Genomic DNA, 21,843 nt, shown 5'->3' on the forward strand with positions numbered 1-21,843 from the left:
CACAATCTGGGATTCTTACCACAGTCTGATGGTTGACCTGGATCACCTCGTCCCCAGCGTGGATCTTCCTCGTCAGGTCTGCGGGCGACTAAACATAATACATAAACAGCCAAGGTCAAAACCAGATAGATCGCTTTTATTGAACTATTCTCAAAATGCTGTGGAAACTGGGCGGCGCTCTGGTACCACTCGTGGCTGATTTCTGCACCAGATGAACACTCAAAGATCAGAATCGTGAGAAAAAGCCTCTCAGTGTGTGTGACTATCAGCAGAATTGTTTTTCATGTCACGAAGATGCCAAACGAGATAAACTGGTCATTATAAACGATGATTCAGGTTGTGATTCAGGAGTGGGGACTGGAGGCGTGAGGATCCAACGGTGGCTGTGATGCACGTGTGTTAGTCACTGACTGAGTGTGTAAGTGTGGTGAAAAGGTAAAACTTGTTTGTGTGGAGTGCCGAAAGAAACTATCCCCTTTGCACATGAGCAGCTCTGAACTCCCTCACATGATGAGAGGAGGATGAAGAGGAGGAGGATGAAACTTACAAAAGCTTGTTTAAGAGTACTGGCAGCGAATGAATGAATTTCAGCACTGAAACTGGATAAAATTGGCTCCTGTCCTACTTACATGTTCTGTGGTTCCAGTGATGACATGCAACCCATCATAAGTAGACTTGATGTACATTCCCTGGGTTTAAAAAGAAAAGAAAAATGGTGGATAACAGCGTATTACCAGTTCACACATCGAATACATTCCCAGACAGACAACCCAAGCAGCCGACCACAAGTTCGAGGTTCAAAAAAAAAGAGGAAAACAAAAAAATGTTCAAGAATCATTCCTCACCAGACCCTCGCCTGGATTGATGTTGGTCAACTGGACTTCTTCCAAACAAGCCGACTGGCTCATCAGGGGGTCAGAGGTGGTTCTCACGGTCTGATCACAGATGGTGTTCAAAATCTTTGACTGCAGAAGAGAACGCCAAACAAAATGCCTCAGTGGTCAAAATAATAAGCACAAGACTTTAATAAACCTCTCGCTGTGATCACAAGTGCTGCACTTAATCATCCAAAGATCAAGTTATTGTGTGTTTTACAGGTTAGAACTGGCAGTTAGGTTACATTCCTCCTATTCATACTATATGCAAAGACCTGTGTGCCTGACATTAACCTCACTACTGTGAGGTTTAATGCTCTGCGAGGGGCCATTAGTGTGCTTTTAAGTGGAGCGACCTCAACGCATAGGACTGAAATCAGTCCTTTAAACACACCTCTTCTATGTTCCTTTCTTGCTTAATGGCAAATACTATAATTTCTCATCATTAGAGGGTTTTATCGTATATACTTTATGTAGAGTTGATCTTGAGGAGTATAAGGGCAAGAAATAAAAATAAATCGGACTCGTGCCAAATAAAGAATAGAAAAAAAAAGCAGGTGACAAAGAGGAGCAATGAAAGAAAAGTGAAGAAAAAAGCTTTTAAACAAAGACGTCTGTAAAATGAATTTCAAAGAAAGATAGAAAATGGTAGAGGAAGCCCAGTGTTAGCCCACAGAGTCTGGAGAGTGTCAACAACAGGAAACACTGATTGATGGCAGGGCCATATTAGACCCACCTCCTCCTCCTCTGGTCTTCTTGTACACCCGCCTGCTCTATTCACTCAAAAATCTGACCTTGCTGCTGAAAGCAAGTCTGACACAATGCCCAATTAAAAAGACTTAAAGGCCCATTCCCCACAATACTGGAACTTCCAGGTCAGTTCTTTGTTTGCAAAGAGATGCAGAGTACTCACAACTTCCAGGATCCTTTCTTCCATCTCATAAACACTGCAGTCCTGTTGCAGAGAATAGAAACAGGGAAGAGGAAGAAGTTAGTCGATGGCTCGAGAGCGAAAAAGCAAAAGCATGAAGCAGGGTTTGGGTAAATGGGATATAATCAGAATCCTACATATAGAACTGAGAAAAATGAAAAAAGCCACAAATAAACAGCTTTTAGCTTTAAATGACCGCTTTGCTTAAATTATGTGGATGCTTTAATTACATAACACCCTTTGTGGTTCAGTTTACTTATACTGGAATGTAAATACCATAAGAACAGTCATACAGTAACTATGCGCAGATGACATGGTGAGAAACAGTCGGGAAAACATGTCATCGTGCTCAGAAAACCCTCTTCCAAATAGTCTGCTGGCAGAGAGCAAATATTTGGACGCACGGCCGCTTTCTTCGTTGCGACTGGGTGGGCTAGTGGAGGAGGGGAGGTCCTCTGAAGACAAAGCTGTGATCTTTGCAGATTTTATCAGCAGCTCCTTCACCCAGTCAGCCCAGTCAGCTGGGAAACTGTCCACTGGCCCTCTCCAAGTGTCAGCTAGACAGGACACAGCTGTGGCAACAGCCCCACTGACAACTGTGTCGCTGGCGGGGAAAGAGGGGGGGTCAGTCTAGAGTAACCCCCCGAGGGAAAACATCCAACAAATCACAGGTGACATGCTTCTGTCAAAACCACAGAGTACAAAGGTATCAGTGTGAGGCTCGTTCCCCCAGAACGCTCACAAGCTACAAACCTGTGGATGGAAAATAAAGGAAAACTGTTGTGATGTGCACAAAGCCAGCTCTGTTGCTCTTTGTAAATGCATTGTACAGACAGCAAATAGGGGGGTCAGCCATGTTTTTCCATATTTCCATAGCTTGCACATTCCACTGGGATAAAGCGGAGCGTTTGTTTTCAAAACCATTGGCTTGTTTGCACTAACGAGATTTGCGCGACCGTCTGTGGCCGTGAGCGATGGCTTCGCATCAAAGCAGAATGCATGCAGTGCTCCCTAAATATTCCCTTCGATCTGCGTTTTACCGTCTGTTTGAAGGATGAAACTCATTCGGTGAAGGTTTATACATGCGGCTGCCATGTTTCCCTTACTTTGGGGAGGAAAATGAAAAAACAATATAAACACGAGGTAGGAATAAATGCAATTATAATACATTTCCTGTGACATATATTGGTCCCCAAAAAAATCATGTTTCCAAACAATCTAATTCCAGCCAGGAATATATGGCGGTTTCAGCAAGAATTTAGCTGCTCTTCCATAAACAAACAGCTGCATATTTCTTTTACAGACATGTTTGGATCGCTGCTCTCTTAACTGAGCCAAGAAGGATGAACTAAAAATACATATTTCAACGTTTAGAGGTCGTGAAACAAAACAGCATGTCATTATCAGCTGGCACGACTCCCATCAAGCTTTAACATTTACAGAACTTCTCCATAGTATCAGATCATGAGAAAACGATATCATAGACTTAGACTCCTGGCTTTATTTCTCATTTCTGAGAACTGTTTGTGCTTCCAAAGTAATCCCACATCTTTGTCAGGACCAAAGTAGTCACAATAGACGAGGGCGAGATGAGAAAGAAAGCACTGCGGCTGAGGACAATTCCCTGGGTGTACTGATCCCTGACATTATGGACTTGATCTCACAACCAGTGTGGATCAGATGACTCTCTGGGTGCAGCTCTCTGGGCCTTTGATCAGCCACCAGAGAAGATTTGCATGGTCGGGCAGTGAGGTGGCTGAGAGTGGAGCGCTGGCACGGTGCCGAGCCTGGACTGACTTCACACCTGCAGGAAATCAAGGCCACGGACTGCAGCATGTCACACCTGGGCTTCTCACGTGATGACAGCGATGGACTTTATCGTTTGCAGAGAGTTGAACTTCCTTCGTCATCCAGCGGGAAGCGTAAACTAAAGACACGCGGGATTGATGAAAAATGCATACTTTGACAGAGAGTGACCTCCACGCTGACGGGTCAGCCAAGAAGGACGATGCATCCAGTGTTTTATGGCCTTGTCCCATTGTGTGTGCAAACACAGGCTTCATTCAGGCAGAACACAAAGTGCGACCTCAAAAAGCCCCGATTTCTGGGCAAACCTCATGCCGTCCTCCCCCATCATAAAACTAATCACCGTGGCAGACTCCTGTGCAACTCATTTTATTAACCAGTGCTTTCCATGCTAGCCCACTTGCTCTAAAGAAACAAGGAATCCAAACGATTCAGACAAATCGGAAATGAAACGAGGATTTCTCTGCTTTTTTATAAACTCGAATCATGGGATTAGTTGGAAATCGCCCATCCTCATCAGCTGCTGCGAGCTGGCTTAAAACTAGCAAGTCGAACGGCATGTCTCTCCAGCTGCGAGAGGAAGCTAATCTCTCAAGCCTTACAAGAACCTTTCAGCACCTATCAGAAGTTTATTCTCCACCATAACCTCTCCACTTCACATGGCAGTGTGAGAAATGGATACCCCCACTCCTCCTGGATGACCATGACCGATACACCCACAGTAAATCACCAGAGGCGCTGAAATCCCAGACTCTGGCGAGGAAATAGGCACTCTGGGAAAGGAATTTATTTTGATGCAATAACCTTCTGAAAAAAATGACACCTGCACTCTCAGGAGCCACTTTCGCTGGCAGCGTAAAATGAGTTTCTTATCGGGATAACCCTTGAGGGATAAAAGACAAGCGGATGAATTGATAGGAAAGAAAACCCAGTCAAATAAAGTCTTCCCCATATGCATGAGCAACCACTACTGGTTTCATGAAACTGGCAGAAGCAGGAATAACTATACTGATGCAATTCAAGAGCAACCCTCTGCAGAAATATAAAAGGGTGGTTGCCGGTGCTCTGCGCTATCTGTTAGCCATCTTTCCAGCGGTCTGAAGGACCACCTCCTCAATCTTTCCACTAAACCTACACACAGGAAATGCTTCCAGACAGTTTGGTCTCCCACTGTGAGCATCTCGGAGAAGCAAAAACAGGAACCACATGGCCCGAAGGAGTACAGCAGCCCGGGGAATGTTGGCAGCCACCTCTAAAAGAGCGCTAGTGGGTTTTATGAAACTGGAAGCACAAAAGCAACGTTTACCATTAAACGTCCCCACACCGAGGGGGTCTCCTCATTAGCCAGCACGTGGAGGAAAAGATCCCAAGAAAAACAGCAGCATTTGCAATAATGTGCTCAGACTGCTGGCTTCAGGCTCATGTCATGGCTGCCAGACCACATTTCCCATAACACTCTTCTCCTACACATCTGTGCCCCTGAGCTGGTATGTGCTCAGTGGAAAAAAGCTATTGTGTGTGTGTGTGTTTCTGCTGAACTAACTAGCATGCAGACCTGCTGAACTGTGGTGGTGAGCTCCAGGCACAGCTGAATGATCTTGTTCTTGGTGGCTGTGAAGTCACTGATCCCTGTAAGAGGCGTCCTGCGAGCAGACAAAGGAGGAAAGAGAGAACATTGGAAACAAGCGATGGACTGCAGAGATGAGCTCAAGTTTATTGTACTCGCTCAGATTGCTGTGTTTGGCCACCGACAGGCTTGTTACTCGTTTCTCAAGTATGCAACCACTCTGGTGCCAGCTTATACTTTTCTGTCTTTTTCTCACCTCACTCTATCTGAAACATGTGCTTCAAAAACCAGTTTGTAGTCCTTGGAATATGTCTGACTATATTACAAATCTTGAAACAAATAGCACTTACTGGCCAGTAGCACAAAAAAATAAGGATTACTTTATTTGTGTGCCAGAAATACGTCTCTATATATTTTTATTGTTAATAAACAAGAAACTTGATGCAAAATCATTAAACTGCCGTCTGACCAGAAACAGATCTAATACCAAATGTGCAAAGACTTGTTTGCTGAGCTAATGTGCTGTACAAATACATTATTATTAGAGTCAGAGAAGCCTAATGACCTACAAACCTGAACCATAAATTTTCTTTGGCTCTGCTTGCACTTCAGCATCACAACAACCATTTAAACAATGACATCAATGCACCACTTTAGCCAAGCCTGTCATAAAAAGGAGAAGCTTAATTTGAGCCAGCTAACACTTAATCCTGGCAACCTGCTTAATATGCTCGGCTTTTATGGCGTAATGTGTTTTGGAGCAGGTCAACAGGAGCGCACAGGACACTCTGCCAGCTGGATATAACGATAAGCTGACATGCAAAAGGTCTTTATAATGCTGAAAACGAACTCTTATGTCTGATCATAAACAGACTCGTTTTTTTGAATATCAAATTGCATCTTTATTTCAAACTAGTGTGATCGAACGTGACACTTCCGCCTCTCATTAAGGCCGTGACAAAGTGTTACCTGTCGAGCCACGCCAGGAGGCTCTTTGCAGCACCGATCAGCTCCACCACGGAGGTAAGAAAATCGTTAGGTGGCTTTCGCGAGGCGCTTCCATCGTAGGCGGGGCTTTTCCTGCGGTCGGCCGTGGCCATGTGCAGACTGTTGGTGGCAGCTCTCATCCTCACTACCAGATTCTTCAAGTTATCCGACTCCACTCCGTAGTTCTGAAACAGCAAATTAAACATAACAGAACGGTTTAAGAGCACACTCGTCATCAATCCTTCTACATAGTCTACCTGCGAGGCTTATGGTCCCACCCTGTCAAAACAAGTTGTGTCCCGTCCACTGAAAGGCTGTAATCATTGATTTGACAGATATGCTTTGAGTTCACTTGTCTGTGAACATCGTGAACAAGACATCACTCCCACCCAGCTCTAGATTTGTTCTGGGGTGTGAGTACTTGTGCCATCACCTGATTCTTATCAAGCGGTGTGAAGTTTTCATTCCTAAGTCTAAGCTGTTTCCTGCATACATTCCTCTTATTTAGAAGAGGAATGTATGCCGGTCTCAAAGATCAGGGAGTACACTATAAACCAGCTGTGAAGTGAGCTGCTGCAGGAAACCTGGGCAGCAACAGAATTCACCTTTTATCAGAGTCGGCAGTGTTTAAACTTTTGCATTCTTGCAGCTGAGAAATTGGAATAATGTGTTTTTTCCATATGTACGCAGTAGAAGGGCAGCCTGGCTCTTGTCCTGGTAAATATCAGCTTACAGGATGTTGCATCGCTGCCAGCAAACGCTGCACTCTGAGTGACATGCCAGGAGCTAAATATGCTTTGCAAGGAGTAACACGGCACGTGTTTGGCAACCAACAAACGAGATCTGCAAGTGGTTAGCGTCTCCTTTTATTCCACCGCCCCTCGCCAACATGGGCTCAAAAACATACATTTGACCAGTTTTAGTCTCCGGGGACACACTGGAATAATCAGACTAGTCAAACAGTAGCTGAAGGCAGCATTATTCACGCCACACTTGGCATGAAATGGTTTGTTGAAACACCATTAAGGAAATGCAAACATGATCAAGGAATATGTGAAAAAAGAGAGAAAAGTCACTTGGTGGTTTTATTCTCATTCGGTGTAACTTTAGCACCAAGGCAGCGTGGCTTTTTCATTAGCAGGCTAATCACACCGTCGCTGACTGGCCCACAGATGTCCGCTGAGCTAAAAACCACGTCTGAGCAAAATCTGCGTTTTCACTCAACCCATTTTTCATCCTCACAACATTTCAAGTCAAATTTACATTCTTGCAGTGTCCTTTTTCGCCACACCAAGCTAAATAAAAACCAAGATGGCAGATTTTATTTTTGAAGTAAGGCCTTTCTGGGGCTCTTTGAAGACGTTATTCGCTGACTTTAGGCTCCTCAGGAGAAATCAAGAACTGTTATCACAACACGGTGCTTCCTCCCCTCAGACTTGACTATAAAGGACATATCTTTAAGCAATAGTACAAACATTTGCCGCAGGCCCATGATGAAGCCGTGTTCAATGGCTGCAGCTAATGCTTATGTGATGATAGAAGTGTTGAGTTTCAGCACCGACTCTGCAGAAAGCATCAAGGCTCGTGAGAAGACCAGTAAAATGAATTGATGTGTTCTTTCTTTGTCTCTAGACAGCAGTTTGGTCTTGATCTCCTTTGCACGGATGGAGGACGAGTACGAATGCTTCCTAAAGGTTTGCAGCGCTGTATGTTAGCTCATCTTTCATCATGATTTAGGTTTGTAACTATTAACGAGACAAAGATGTGCACACATGCATAAACATTTAAAAAGCGAGAGCAAAGCCTTGCAGCAAAGGGCCTCTACGTCAACAGGAAGTGTCTGACCTCCCAGTAAATTTAAAAAAGAAAAAAAGGGGAGAAAGTGTGAGAAAGTGTGAGAGTGTGTGGGGGTTTCGGGTGCTGCTGGGCTGCGTTCCTGTGAGTAGCAGTGACCTTGAGTAAAAGCTAATTGAATCGGGGGCCTCACTTCCTCCCATGAGCCCAGTGGAAGGTTGAGGCCCGCTTCTTAATAGGGAAACCCCAAACGGACAAAAAACATTATACTTCAAGGCTTCAATCAGGGGTGAAAGGTTAAGGACAGTGCACCAACTACCAAAGCACAAACTGGCAGCATGTTTTACCGTAAATCTTAGAGCAAAAGCACTTGAGATTCCACTTTGTCAATGCAAAAGATTCCAGGGATGAATCCAAATCTGGGCCTGGTTACTGGGATAGTGCAACACATGGTGCAAATTTTATGATAAATAAATCCAATAAAAAAAAAAAACCCCCAATGAATACGTGCTGAATGCTTCCATCTGTTCAGTGTGGTGACTACAGGTAGAGCACTGATAGGAGGCAGGAGCTTATCGTGCATTGATGGAAAAACTGTCAAAAACTGTGTCAAAGGGAAGAGATTAACATATTTTGCATATCACTCACAATTAAACTGATAAATAGACAGGTAGGACATGAGATTAGATACTTCAGCGTCCTTCCTGTAGATTGTGTATATTAATAGCTCAGTTCATGTGACTCTATTCCAATGCAAAGAAGCTAAGGAACGATAATAAGATCCAAGCTAAGCGCACGTACACTTGCTTTATTAAGAATGCACGAGAACTCAAATGTGGCTTTTGTGCGCTAAGAAAAAAAAAAAAAAAGTAAAAGTAGCTCCAAATCTATTCTACCCACAATTTTCCATTCCGCCTCATGCAGTAGAAGAAAGATTTAACATTTAAATAGCTTTGAGCAAAAATAACCATGCCACAAATGATTAATGTAAAGTGTTTTAAGAGCGCACAGAAATGCTGACACTGATCAAAACGCGGGGACCACAAGCTTGGACTTTTATGGCACAGGAAGTGATAAAACTCCAAATCGATCCCATCTGCTGGAGAACCTGTTTCTCTTTCAGCTGGAGCGCGGAAGGTTTCATCACTCTTTACTCGCCTGCAGGTCTCAGGCAGACACATTTTAGCTGGAAGCTGTTCTGGGATCTGTGGTGATGGACAGCAGATCAGCGTGACTCAAAGTGAGCAAGAGGAGCCAAACATGGGATTTTGATACTGAACTGGGAGAGATTCAGCATGGAATTAGGAGTGAAGATGATTGCAGGAGTAAGCACGAAACCAACTTTTCATTTCCTTTGAGACTGATGAACAAACAGCTTAAGTACGTATGTATTTGGTGCACATATAGCGAGAAAGGAGGAGGAGCTTCTTATTTTATCTGTCAAACACATCTAACTGCCACTGCTAGCTACATGTTGCCCATTAGGATCAGCTTCTGTTATCTCCCACATCTACAAACTGCCACACAGCTGTGACACCTGTGACCTGCTCTTCTCCAGTGTCCTCAGGCTGCTTCATGTGTCGCGATGCGTCCACACCCTGCTGAGATGTGTGGGAAACGATGAGCTCTTCTGCATCGCTAGTTCCTTTAGCTGGCAGACCAGAAACTACCAGTTGAGTTTTTAGTGAATGAGAGCGCGGGGGGAGGGTCAGGGACCAACAGAGCCTTCCTGAGGTACAGCCTATAAAATCCTCACATAGATTCAACCAGAAACAGATCTACTGACCAGAGCGCATAGCAGGTCGACAGCCTCCAGCACCAGCTCCTGGTGGCCAATCCTGGCAACGCCGAGCTCTTCCAGGTCCTGATGTGTGATCTTCAGCAGCTGCTCGCCACTGATCTTCTCCCGCTCAAAGTTGCTAACGTACTGCTGCAAGCTGTCATCCAAACCTACAACACACACAAGAAGGAAAAGGGAAAAAAACAGCAAATGAGGATAATCTTACCAAAGTATGTTGATGTCATTCACAAACCTTTTTGTCGCCATGCAAAACAAAACCACAAAAATCAGGTGATGTCAGGTTTTTTAGCACGTTCCAAGTGTGCGTGTGCACTGTCCAGATAAGGAGCAGGTGGGAGGGCTATCTTTGCTAGATAAACAAACTATAAACAGAGTAACGGTTGAGAGCTCTCAGTCTGTTAGACTGGTTAAACAATGGGTGGCTGTATTTGTGTGTATGCATGTTAGGTCTATGTGGGTGTGGGTGTTTGCAATAAGTGCGTCCGCATCATGGGTGTCCCCTTGCTTCTATTCCAAACTCCACTAACAAATGACTTGGACTGTGACACCAACTGCTACAGTCACTGAACTTACAAGGATGCAGCTCACACAGCCTCCTCTCACACTGCATATGATTTCAAAGCTGTGCATTATAATAAACAAATGCACAAAACATGCCCTCCCTATGCATGCAATGCACCCCTCAGGGGACCAGAAAGTAAAGTTCAAACAACAGAGGAGAAAATGAGCCTTTGTGTATTTTGTGAGTGTGTGTAGCTGTGGGTGTGGAAGTCAACGCCATCGCCTCTCGCCATCAAAGAGCGTACACAGAGGCGGCAGCTGCAGCTACATGGCCCTGCGCCCCGATTCCCTCTGAAAGACCCGTCAGCTGCAAGACTCTCCCACTCTTTCAGACCTCAGCACATGCACGAAGCACAACTGACATTACTTAGCGTGGCGCATGATTAGGTGATACATTTTAAGTGGGGCATCCAAGTTCAAAAGCGACTTGACAATTTTAGCCTGGCCACGTGCGACATCTGCAGATGGGTCCTTATCAAACGTAGAGGTATGAGTGAAGCCCTGTGGGTTTATTCTGTGGTTGCTTTTGTCTTTAAATGGCACCTCATATGTTTATGTCCCTGTGGGGCTCAGTTCGTGCACCTGTTGCCGAGAGTTTGCATAAAGCAAAGACAAAGGTGTGCATGTGACAGTCACTCCTGACCAAACAATACTGAATTGCATGCAAATACTTGGAGCATGCATTCTGCATTAAAACGCATTAAAGCATGAATACAAGCACAACAGTTTAAAAAAGCCATAAAACATATTTTCAGAGTTATGGACTCAGACTGAAATTAAACCATTTTGGTGTTGTGGGCAGGGCTCAGTTTAAAAAGTTCCAGCCACCAATCAGACGACTGTCGTCAGGTGACTCAGCGAGCTCTGCAGCCACAGAGTTCCCATGAGGTAAATACTGTCAGGAGACCTCAGGACATTTTTATAATCACTTCTCATGATGTTTTTTTTAAAGGTATGTCAAACTCTTTAACACCTGTTGCATGTTTCATGGTAGCATTCGACTTTAGAGCGAATCTTTCTGTTCACATGCCTATAAAAGAGCACCTTTCAGACACATTAAAACCTCATTATGGTATCAAAGTTCCCTCTGACAGCAATTTTAATCCTTCAGAAAATATAATCCATGTGTGAGAGCTCAAGTCGTCTCCACTGAATCACAGAGAAAATCCATCACGACTCGTTAACCATTAGCCTCCATACAAGTCAGGTCCAGTTAGGCTCATTACATTTTTCTCATTCCTCGGCATGCTAATCTTAGGCAAGACTTTCAGAGAATTTTTAGGCTTAACCCTCGACTGGCCGGTGTTCTGCGAGGGAATCCACTTCGCATTGTAGGAAAGGGGCTGAGCACTGGCCTGAGCCCACGCTGACATGAACACAAGCCAAGCACAAACACAGGGCCAGTCACTTAATGCGATTAGATGAAAACAAAGACGTGGGTCTGGACGGGGCAAAGTCTCCCTTTCCTGCTGTGTTAAAAAGGCATTTCCTGTGGAATGGTGCCACCGTCCTTCCACCAACAAGGGAAAGTTGTGGTTTAGGCTACAAAAAGAGTTGAAGGGGCTCCAATTGCAGGATCTTAACTGTTTGAAAAACACAGAGTAGATATCAGAAAACACTCTGGAATTAATTGATTGGACTAACTGATGAGGGGCTATCCTCTCCTTTAGCTTGTTTTCACTTTCATTCTTTGGCAAGAATTTTCCTAGAAGTCAGAGCTGTAGGCATCAGGAAAATCACTCCGTGATGTTCTGGCTTAGGTTTAAAATGTTTTTATTTGTGCTAAATACAGAAAGGGGACATTTTCTCCCTCTGACACTTAAAAAAAACAAAAAACAGTGAGGCTTATAAAACATTTATTGTGCCTCAATCAATGGCTGTTAGGGCGTGTGTATGTGTGTGCGAGACTATCAATTTTCATTAAAGGGCAGAGAAACCAGTAAAAGAGATAGAGTGTCACGTTATTGTGAATTGAGTAAAGGGGGAAGCAGAGGGGAGGAGTGTGTGAATGCTTTTGAAAAGCCTGCACAGGATGAAATGCTGTGGAGGTTTATGGCCTCTGAGAACCGCTTGGCAAATGTCCTCAAACCAGAGCAAGTGCATGTAAACCGGGAAGCAAAGCACCAAAACACCAGACAATCACTTACCTCCTTCTATTTACGTCATCAAAAAGTCTAAATTACTGTGTGCATTTTGACAGCTGGTTCGTGCTTCATCATTCTTTAGCTCAAAGTTGTCCAGTGTGAGATGTGACAATCTGCTGTTTTCCACTTCATATCAGTGTAAATGCATTTTGCAGGCTAACTTAGCATTCTGAATACTTTAGCTTAAGCTGTGAAATAAAATTCAAATTCAAATTCAAATTTTATTTGTCACGTACACAGTCATACACAGTACGATATGTAGTGAAATGCTTGGACAATTGCTCGTGACCTAAAGAAAACAAGAAAGGAAACTGCTATGAATAAGATAGGTAATAAATATGAAAAATTAAAAAGGGTAAAATTAACTAGGAAGGAATAAAATATAAATTAAGGTTAAAAATAAAATAACTGTACAACACAAATAATAAATCTCACTTTTCTAAAAGTAAACTGAGTTTGCTTGTCAAAGTTCTCACATTTCAAAATCTGAACCAAAATCTCGCAGCACTAAGAACTCCTTCATCCTGAGTCTGCAAATAAGTGCTTCATTCCCAGCCCCCAGAGGCTCGATCATCCAGGTAAGGAAATCCCAAAAAGTTGATTCTGTTCATCCGGGAACAATCAGAGAGAAGGTGTGAGAGTACCAGTGTCACAAAGAGTTTAAAAAGGAAGAATGGAGAAGACAGACTGTAATCACTGACAGTGCAGAAGATGACTGACAAATGCCAGGGTTAGAGGTTAGAGGTTAGGGGATCTGGCCGTGCCTAATGTGGCACCTGCTGTTCAATGTGGGGTCTCACCACCACACACTGTTTCGGTAAACAGTGATTATGTGCCAAACAGGTTAGCAGCAAAGGTTTAGCAGTACAATGGATAAACCTTCAGGACAGCAGGACAAGAGCTGGACAATCTGGACAACATAAATGGAACTAGACCTGCCTAGTGGCCTTTAAGCTCTGCAGCCTACTTAAAGCCTGTGTAAGCACACAGTTCTGGCAATATAAACAGAGCACATCCTTTTGCAAAAGGTTAGTTTATTCTTATCCTAATCTCAACAATTGGCTGTTTTTTTGTCTAAAGGACAAAAGAGCCCAGGACTCTGTATTTGTGATGAACAACATTAAACAACAGCAAACAGGATTGAACAGGATTTCTGAAACAAGTTCACATCTTTGTCCCAAGGAAAAAAAAAACTGATCAGTTCAGATCCATAATGCTCTTCAGTGCAGCTTTTGGTTGCCAACTTTTCGTTCTCAGGGGTTTGATTACATTAGTAAAAGAGCACGCAGTCTTTCTCCCCCAACAGAAAGAAACAAACAATCTCCCTCCCCCATCTTTCAACCCCTCCCTGTGCTCCCAGTGGGAGCACTTGCCACCATGTAACACACACACACACACACACACACACACACACACACACACACACACATAAACCAGTATCCCCACAGGGGTGGCCACTGGGAAAGCTACTGGGTGTAGAATAGCTAAGCCACTGTAACTCCGCTGTCTTTATTTGTCAGCCGGGCCTCTGAACCTGTGGGGAACGGTCAGGAATTTGATTCATTGTTCTCTGCTGAGCAGCTCCATTGTGGGAACTCGCAGCGCTTTGGCACAATGGTCTCTGGCTGGACCAGGCCGTGCAGTAATTAAAAAGAAAGAAACACAGCTAAGCTATCCTGTAATGCATGACTTCACAGGACAACAACAAAGCCTGTACACACACTGGGAGCTGGGGATAGAAGTTACACAATGATCTCCGTCTCTATTGTGCCTGTTGTCTCTTCTTCTGCAGACAGTACAAAATGTTAATATTAATATAAATAATAATATTAATCTGAATATATATTAGATGCACATTTTCCTTCAGTGCTAAAACCTCACAGGCTAATTCATTCCTGGGATTTCCTATCTGCTGATAGCATCGATTATACGAGCCGGTATAATCCATGCTTTAATCTTATCATCACTTCCTCCAGCTAACAGAGTGTTTCACTTTATGTACCCTAATCTTAAAGACAGACAACTACAAACTGGCAGCTACATGTCCCAAGTGTGCTTCGTAAGGGAGAAAAGCAGCTGAGGCTGGCCCCTCCACAGAAGACAAAAGCAGCCCTGTCTCTTACCGGGTGATGGACGATGACTGATGAGAGCTGAAGGGTCAGAGTTCAGGGGGCTGTCGTGGCTGAAGCGCATTCAGCGAGCACGAGTGCCAGCCCCCTTAGGTTCAGTTAATCCTCACCTCTAGCACAGAAGACCGAGTCACGTGACTGCTACCTTTTTAGATTTCTAAGGTTGAATGAGCTGGAAGGGAAGGAGGATGTTGGACAGCTCAGTTAATATCGACTAAGGTCTGGAGGTGATGGAGGTCTGGGCGGAGGAGAAGAGGAGGTTTGGAGAGGTATTTTTGGTCGGGCTGTTATGTGATGACTTCTGGTCACAATGACATCAGAAGACAGAAGAGAACAAGAAACAGGGCAAAGAGATAAGCAAACTGCTGCGGGCGCATGAGTACGAGAGTCTTTGTAAACCTGCAGCAACAAAAACACTTGTTGCCCAATTTAGAGGCGTGGGATAAGACTCTGAAACTGACTGGGTCACCGAGTTTAAACCTAAAAATTCCTTCCTTGTATACGGTTACTCAACGCCACACGTGGAACCTCTAACAGCTGCATACAGTAGGCCTATATGCAGGTAATATTAGGGATTCTTGGGCAGTTTGAGTGAGCTACACCTGCACCTGCGCAGAACATCATTTTTGGGTTTAGATTAGATTAGACATCTTAGATCTGAAGCTTTGAGAAGTGACGGGGACTATCCAGTTAATCCTGATTATTCCGATTAAGCTCAGGCAATTGGATGAATAGACTGGCTATCTGTGAATGGCCAGGTTCATTATCTGTTGGTGATTTACTCTGCAATATTTAAGTGATTAAGAAAGGACAGTAAGCAGTTACTGGATGGTGGATTTTTCCCATCAGTCATTATTATGAACATGTAGGACAGGCAGCAACATGGAAGTCTCCATTCTTGTGTTCAACAACTTTCTGAGTCAATAAGCTATCCTGTATTATTGCAGTGTGTTTCAGCTGTATTACACTGTTTTAATTTTCAGTGCATGCAAGACATCTTTAATCGTGCTCGTGTCAGAAAAGTTAGTTAATCAAATGTTTGCTAGATGCACTTTTGCAGTTGTTTGTAAGTCACGAGACTTTCTAGGAAGATCAAATTTGTGTTCAGGAATCATTTTATGTGACCTTTTTATTGATTAATGAAGAAAACGCTGGTTCTAGAGCTCATTTCTTATCCTGCAGAAGTAACGGGCTGCACACTGAACTGCTCACGTCACAGGTTTAGAATGAGGACACCGGACTGCGTCAGTCCAGATACCTTAAATTCATCATGCAACACATGAGACAGAATGTAGTAGATGATAAATCAGGAAAGAGTTTTCTATCATTTTAATAAGGCTCAGGTCTGTGTGCGTGGAAAAGACGTCGTGTGGCTGTGCCACAGACGCATGCGTTTAATTTTTTTGTCGTTGCAATAATCTCATAAATATTTTCTTGCTTTGTAAGAAACGATCCGACTGTAACTCCACCGTACATGGAAAACGTGTTCATATCCGTCTGCCTGTCCTCATGCTGGGATCCGTTTTGGCCCAGTCTGATGTTTGTTTGCTGGGTTTGCAACAAAAACCATTTGGAGCAACAAAATCTGCGTCTTGTTCCTGTGAGTAATCAGCTACACGTGTTTCTGTCCTGGGTGATTTCTTTTGGAGCTATGCTAATGAACAAGGGTGCAAAATCAATCAATAAATAAATATGGGTGCATGGCAGAAGGTTCATCAGGCTTATAAAAGCAGATAAACTGCTTGTCTCTTGAGAAAAAGATACGAGGTAATAGTTTACGCAGGTAAGCGAAGGAGTTGGAGCAATAACCTCTCAGGCCAACATAAATACCCATCGCTCTCCAGTCGGCCGCCTGGCCACGCTGCAGCTCGTTACCGCAGGATAAACACGTTCTAAAGAAAGCAACAAAGACCTCAGAAATGTCTCAAGCCGCCCCCTCCTCTCTCCTGTTCCTGCCTCTCCACCCACCACAATATTTCGTCTTCCTGGCCCCACCAAGGCTCATATTGTTGTGCTTAACCTGTTGACAAACATCAAAACATAGTCACAAAGCTTTAAAGTCACAACACAATTGCTGATTTTATCATTTAAGAGCGGACTGTTGTAGTTTTGATCACAGCAGGTGATCAATCAGACAGAAACGAGGACGCTCACTCCGTGAAGCGCTGTTTTCATGTCAACGCGACTTCAAAAGCACTCACTTTGTTACAACCTAAGCATCACTGTCCCAAGAAAAAAAAAATCTATAATTAAAGACTGTTGTGTTCTGCAAAGAGACAGTGATGGAGAGAAAGAGGCAAACGTGAGGGAACAAATGTCAGAGACAGAAGCTGTAAATGAACACTTTTAAAACACTGCATCCAGAGCAGGCCTGAAACACGGCTTCAAAGCCAAATGCACTAAGACACAGGCAAAAAACAGGGAACTCGGTTTAGTGTTTTCCCATTACATGTACGGTGTATGACCAGGGTGGCCCTCCATGCTGATTACAGACCAATTTACCAGCACCATAATAGCTGCCTATGGAAACCACAATAAAGATGAGCCATGTTTGGGGGAGGAAATGAGTCCCACTGATTTAGTTTGCCATGGGAATACTGTGCTAGATGTCCTCCTGACGCTGTGGGCATATTTTCTAGCAGAGACAAATTTAACTTTGCATCCATTGTGCTGTTCTGTTGCATGACAATGCTTTCTGAAACAGACAGACAGACAGAAAGAGGCCTTTAATTAAACTAAAGATATCTTCATATTGCTCCAGTGGCTCATGTGGTTGAATGTAGTCCAATCCTAATTTGGATCGACGAAAGCATCTTTGGATAAGAACCTGCTACCGTAATTGACATAAATCTATCACAGGGCAAAGCAGTAAAAAGATCGACTTTGCTGCAAAGCCAAGCTGAGCGTTTACTCGATCTAAGCCGACAGGAGGTTCATCTCTGGCCCCGACACGCTGGAGGTCCACAACCCTCCACAGCACAGCATTTTACTGCGGCAGTGCAAAGTGCTGCTGGTGGTCAGCCCCCTCAGCCACAACCAGACTGGCCGAGGCTGTAAATAAAGTTAAGGTTACTGTAGTGACAGGGGAAGTGGGAAGAGGTCGGCGACAGTGGAGGGTGGGAGATTTGGGAGGGTTTTGAGGGAGGGAGAAACCTGGCTCATGGCCAGGTCAGGGGAAGAGGACACGAACAGACCGAGAGCATCATTTGTCTGTCTGACGTTACAGGCAGGCACACGTTTTAAATAGAAACAGAAACATAAGCATGACTAGAAGCGATCGGCTTTCCCATAAATCGATTAAGAATAAAGGATTAATCGTGACTAATATTCTCTTTATGACAGAAAGGAGAACTTCAACAAATTATGCAACGCAAGACATCACTAGGCAGCCTACAGGCAGTGGGCAGCTGATCCTGTTCTCCCTGCTGCAAGGGGTGAGGGAGAGGGAGGGTGAGTCATCTTCAATGAAAAGATAGCACTGAATGACAGTGTGTCACCCACAGGCCAGGACAGGGCACCCGTGACGCACGAACACACAGCATGTGATCTGTGCTGTCCTGGCTTTGCTGTCCCTACATTCTGTTTTCTTGCTGTATGAAATAAATGATAGCTTACACACACGCACACTCACTCACACGCTACTTAACCGGTGAGCTTTGTTTCTAGTCTTGCCAGCACCTGCCGTGCATCTTCCTCACAGAAAGAGTTGTTCCTACAAATAAATGTGCTGTTGACTGGAAACAGCTGGAATAGGTTGTCATATTACAAACAGAGAGGAAGGTCACGTGACAGAGTTTTCCCAGGTAGGCTGCACCACTGGAAACAAAAGGGAGGATCAACAGAATCTCCCCTGATTGTTTCTTCGGGTCCACAAATCTCTCAAAGAGGAGCCGCCACTCCCTGTCCAAACAGTCGAACCAACATTTGCTCTAAAATCTTTTGTACAACGCTCCGAGTTTGTGTCTCAGACAAAAAACAATGGTTAGTTCAGTATGTGGACTGGACACAAGAGGATGAGTTAGAAGTATGAGGACTGTTGGGTGACAAAAATAGTTGTTTTTTTCCCCCCATTCTGGGATAGGGAAGCCCGGGGAAAATGTGCAGCGTCAAGTGAAACTAAAGTCCTCGTCAGCTGGTGCGACATGTATGACTTCACTAGCATGTGTTTGTGGAATGTTTTGAAGACTCCTGAGGAGACTTTCAGCCACGATAAAACGAAAACAGAGGTTTGTCACCTGATTATGAACTTTTCTTAATAGAACAATAGAAATCTGACCTGGAAATTACGAATAAATAAACACAAAGACTTTGTGTTTTTCGAGGAACCTTTTGTTCATCAACCCATTCAGAGCCCATGAAGCCACGCAGATAGTGGGGCTCATTAATGCTTTAAAAACACAGACTGGCCCATTAATGCTGCCTCATCTATCGCCGCTCTCTTGCGTAACCAGTGAATGAGAGCTGACAAATTCAAAAAAAAAACCATCACAGGCGAGTGAAAACACAAACACGAGCACGGAGACCTAAAAAATGTGCGTGGTGATACTAGCACCTCTGTTGTGCATATATAAACAACAGTGGATCAGAAAAAAGATAGTAAGCAAATTAAAGCTTAGTCACAAGAATGTATTTCCCACAGGAATGACAATTTTATCCTGTGGGAACAGCTAGACAGGAATTCAGCCTCCACGGAGGACTAGTCTGAACATGCACAGATCTGGCGCTCGCCCAAGTGCCCGGCTAAACCCCAAAGTAGGCGACAGTTCATAAAACTACAGATCACTTTATAATCATAATGACATTACACTCCATTAGAGTGTAAGCAGGTGGCAGGATGAAAGAGCTTTGTGTGTATTTGGTCAGCGAGGGGGACCGACCTGACAGGCTGCGGCATTTTTAAATCCGTTAAAAGCAACTGGTGGCCCCAAATGCAACAAAGGACATGTGTGACCTGTTTGGACTGCTCATTCACAGAGCCGCTGGTTTGGTTTAGCAGGAGGGAGAGGGAAAAAAATAAAAAAAATCACAGCACTTACATTCCTCTCATGTTCGGAGTTTATTTGAGCATAAATGCATTAGCGGTGCTTTGATAACAATATCAACCCAGGCACACACTTCCTTTCCCCTCCTGCACCAGCGCACACAGGTCCGGTAGCATTTACAGACATCACCGGGAACAATCGTGACACATACCAGCGAGTGCACGGGAGCATTTCACATCCCTGCACGAGAGGTCGGTCAACATGTGACTCGTAAATACACACTGGCCTGCTGCGTCACCTCAGGTTGTTGCTTTCAGTCCCGTGACTTAAGCATGGCACTTCACAGGCCAATGCTCTTAGGGCAGACTGAGGCCAAACGGCTTGCAGGTCCGACTAAGCTGAGCTCATCAGGGAGATTTGCAATGCACATTTTAGATTTGAATGAAAAGCAAACTGGTGTAGCTTCGGGTTAGCTTGGACGTGGGATCAAACTCGGTCTCCTCTCTGCTGACATTGTGAGAATTAGTTATAATGTGCTCTACATGCAAATGCAAACTGATATCAGTGCGCTGATAACAATCATTTGACCTATAAAGCGCCATACGCAAGAAAGTATACCGTGTAAACACAATGTGCCGGCTGCTGGTGAAGCTGCGGAGGAAAGTCATTTGTAAGGTTTTATTTATGCAGCTGCCTTTTATTCAGACCAAATCAGAGTGTGAAAAACCCCGACGCTGACTGTGTCCCCCCATGTTGGAGCTCCTGATGCTGTCAGGCTGGGATTCATGTGACAAAAAGGCCACAGCAACAAAACCACAGCAGTGCCTTTGAGTAACCTCTCCCCAGGGGGAATCCTCTTACAGCACTTCCCCTAAACTCTTTTCTAAAGAAACATTGTTATGCGTGCATCACTAGAACTCAACAGGTTAAACTTAAAGATGCAGAAAGTGTTAAAAAACAAAGGCTGGACTTTACGGGAATTAAACAGTTTCACTTGAATACATCATCCCATCCTGTTACTTCCTTTTCTGAGTGAGGTCGTTAGATGGAGCAGACAGATTTCTGCATCTTACAGAATATGTTTGGATTAATCTGACACTTGTTCTCCTGATGCATATACACACAGTTGCTCCAGCGTAAGGCTTGCTAAAAATGGATTAATGATGCTTGTGGTGGCTATCCAAACATAGACTCTACTTTCCTGATAGAGCCGGCACTAAAACAGGGGTAAAGGATGCCTTAATAAGGGTGAGGTGTCTGGACAATGTCTGTTCTTGCTCCTATATAGGAACTCTGTTTCAGCCAGATAAGGATCATGAGCCATCATTGCCCTCACCTTCCTATCCTCTCCAGAGATAAGGTTGCTGAAGGCACCCGTCAGTGAAGCTACTCAACAATCCTTTTATTTTTCCCAGGTTCGAATTTGGTGAAAGACAAAAGCACATTGAGCACGTTTGTCACCTTTCTGACAAGATAACCGACATCTCAGCCCTTTGGTGGGAGACAGAACAGTGCTTGCACATGCTTGTCATTAAGGACGTGTTGATCTGATATTTGGATAAGATATCCAAGTATTAAGTTGGTGGTGTTTCACTGCAGCTACACCCACTGTGGTCGAAGTGAGCGGACGCACCTGAAAAGCTCCCACAGCGACGATGCTTTCACTGTCTTGGTCTCGCTAGGTTTGTGTTCGCTTCGCCACTTCTTTGGAAGCTCTTGCTGGACTTGATTTCACTTCAGCTGTCTCCTGTCTGCTCCAATCCACACTCGATAAGTGTGTGTGAGGAGCAGGAAAAGGATGCGCACTCAGACTGAGAGGATGTAAAGGACAAACCAGCGTGAACGCAATTAACAGCAACCTAATGACGCTCAGCTGAAATGAGACTAATGAAATTTAGGTGAATGAAGTTAAGGAAGCTGAGCTGAGGCATAAAAGAATTGCTCTTGGTCTGTTCCACACAGTGAGGATTTACATCTTACTAATGTAACCTGGTTATCAGATTTTTGGGTTCTGGATCGGATTGGAAGTGGAAAAAAATTGGATCAACACACACTTGCTGCTACTCTTCTACTTACTATTGAGTAGATGAGCAAAGCTTGGTGAAAATAAGTCCATCACTGAAGTTTACATGTCCAACCTGCTTTACAGACACAGAGCTTTGAAATTTGATAAGCCAGGATACATTTATGGAAAACGCTGCAGGACATTTAGGCTGTATTGCAAAAGCAAAAAAGCCACACAGTAAGACTGTATTTACAGATACAC

General features: G+C 44.1%; 1 protein-coding gene across 4 annotated transcripts in view; it reads right to left on the reverse strand.

Annotated features, from left to right (window-relative positions):
- The window catches only part of LOC102310006 (connector enhancer of kinase suppressor of ras 3), a 43,204-nt gene that overhangs the window by 18,775 nt on the left and 2,586 nt on the right, over window positions 1-21,843 (reverse strand). For 3 of the 4 annotated variants that reach the window (XM_042220788.1, XM_042220790.1, XM_014333593.2), the window contains exons 2-8: window positions 9,747-9,910; window positions 6,149-6,351; window positions 5,168-5,255; window positions 1,789-1,830; window positions 846-965; window positions 630-689; window positions 20-88 (exon numbers count right to left, since the gene is read on the reverse strand). In XM_042220788.1, the coding sequence (XP_042076722.1) occupies window positions 20-88; window positions 630-689; window positions 846-965; window positions 1,789-1,830; window positions 5,168-5,255; window positions 6,149-6,351; window positions 9,747-9,910 (746 nt within the window). Of the gene's footprint in view, window positions 1-19; window positions 89-629; window positions 690-845; window positions 966-1,788; window positions 1,831-5,167; window positions 6,128-6,148; window positions 6,352-9,746; window positions 9,911-21,843 lie in introns of those variants that run through there. The other variant, XM_042220789.1, reaches the window with a different exon arrangement.

The sequence above is a fragment of the Haplochromis burtoni genome, unplaced genomic scaffold (assembly GCF_018398535.1).
Source record: "Haplochromis burtoni strain Fernald_Lab_line unplaced genomic scaffold, NCSU_Asbu1 Contig_55, whole genome shotgun sequence".
In the NCBI taxonomy this organism is placed as follows: Eukaryota; Metazoa; Chordata; class Actinopteri; order Cichliformes; family Cichlidae; genus Haplochromis; species Haplochromis burtoni.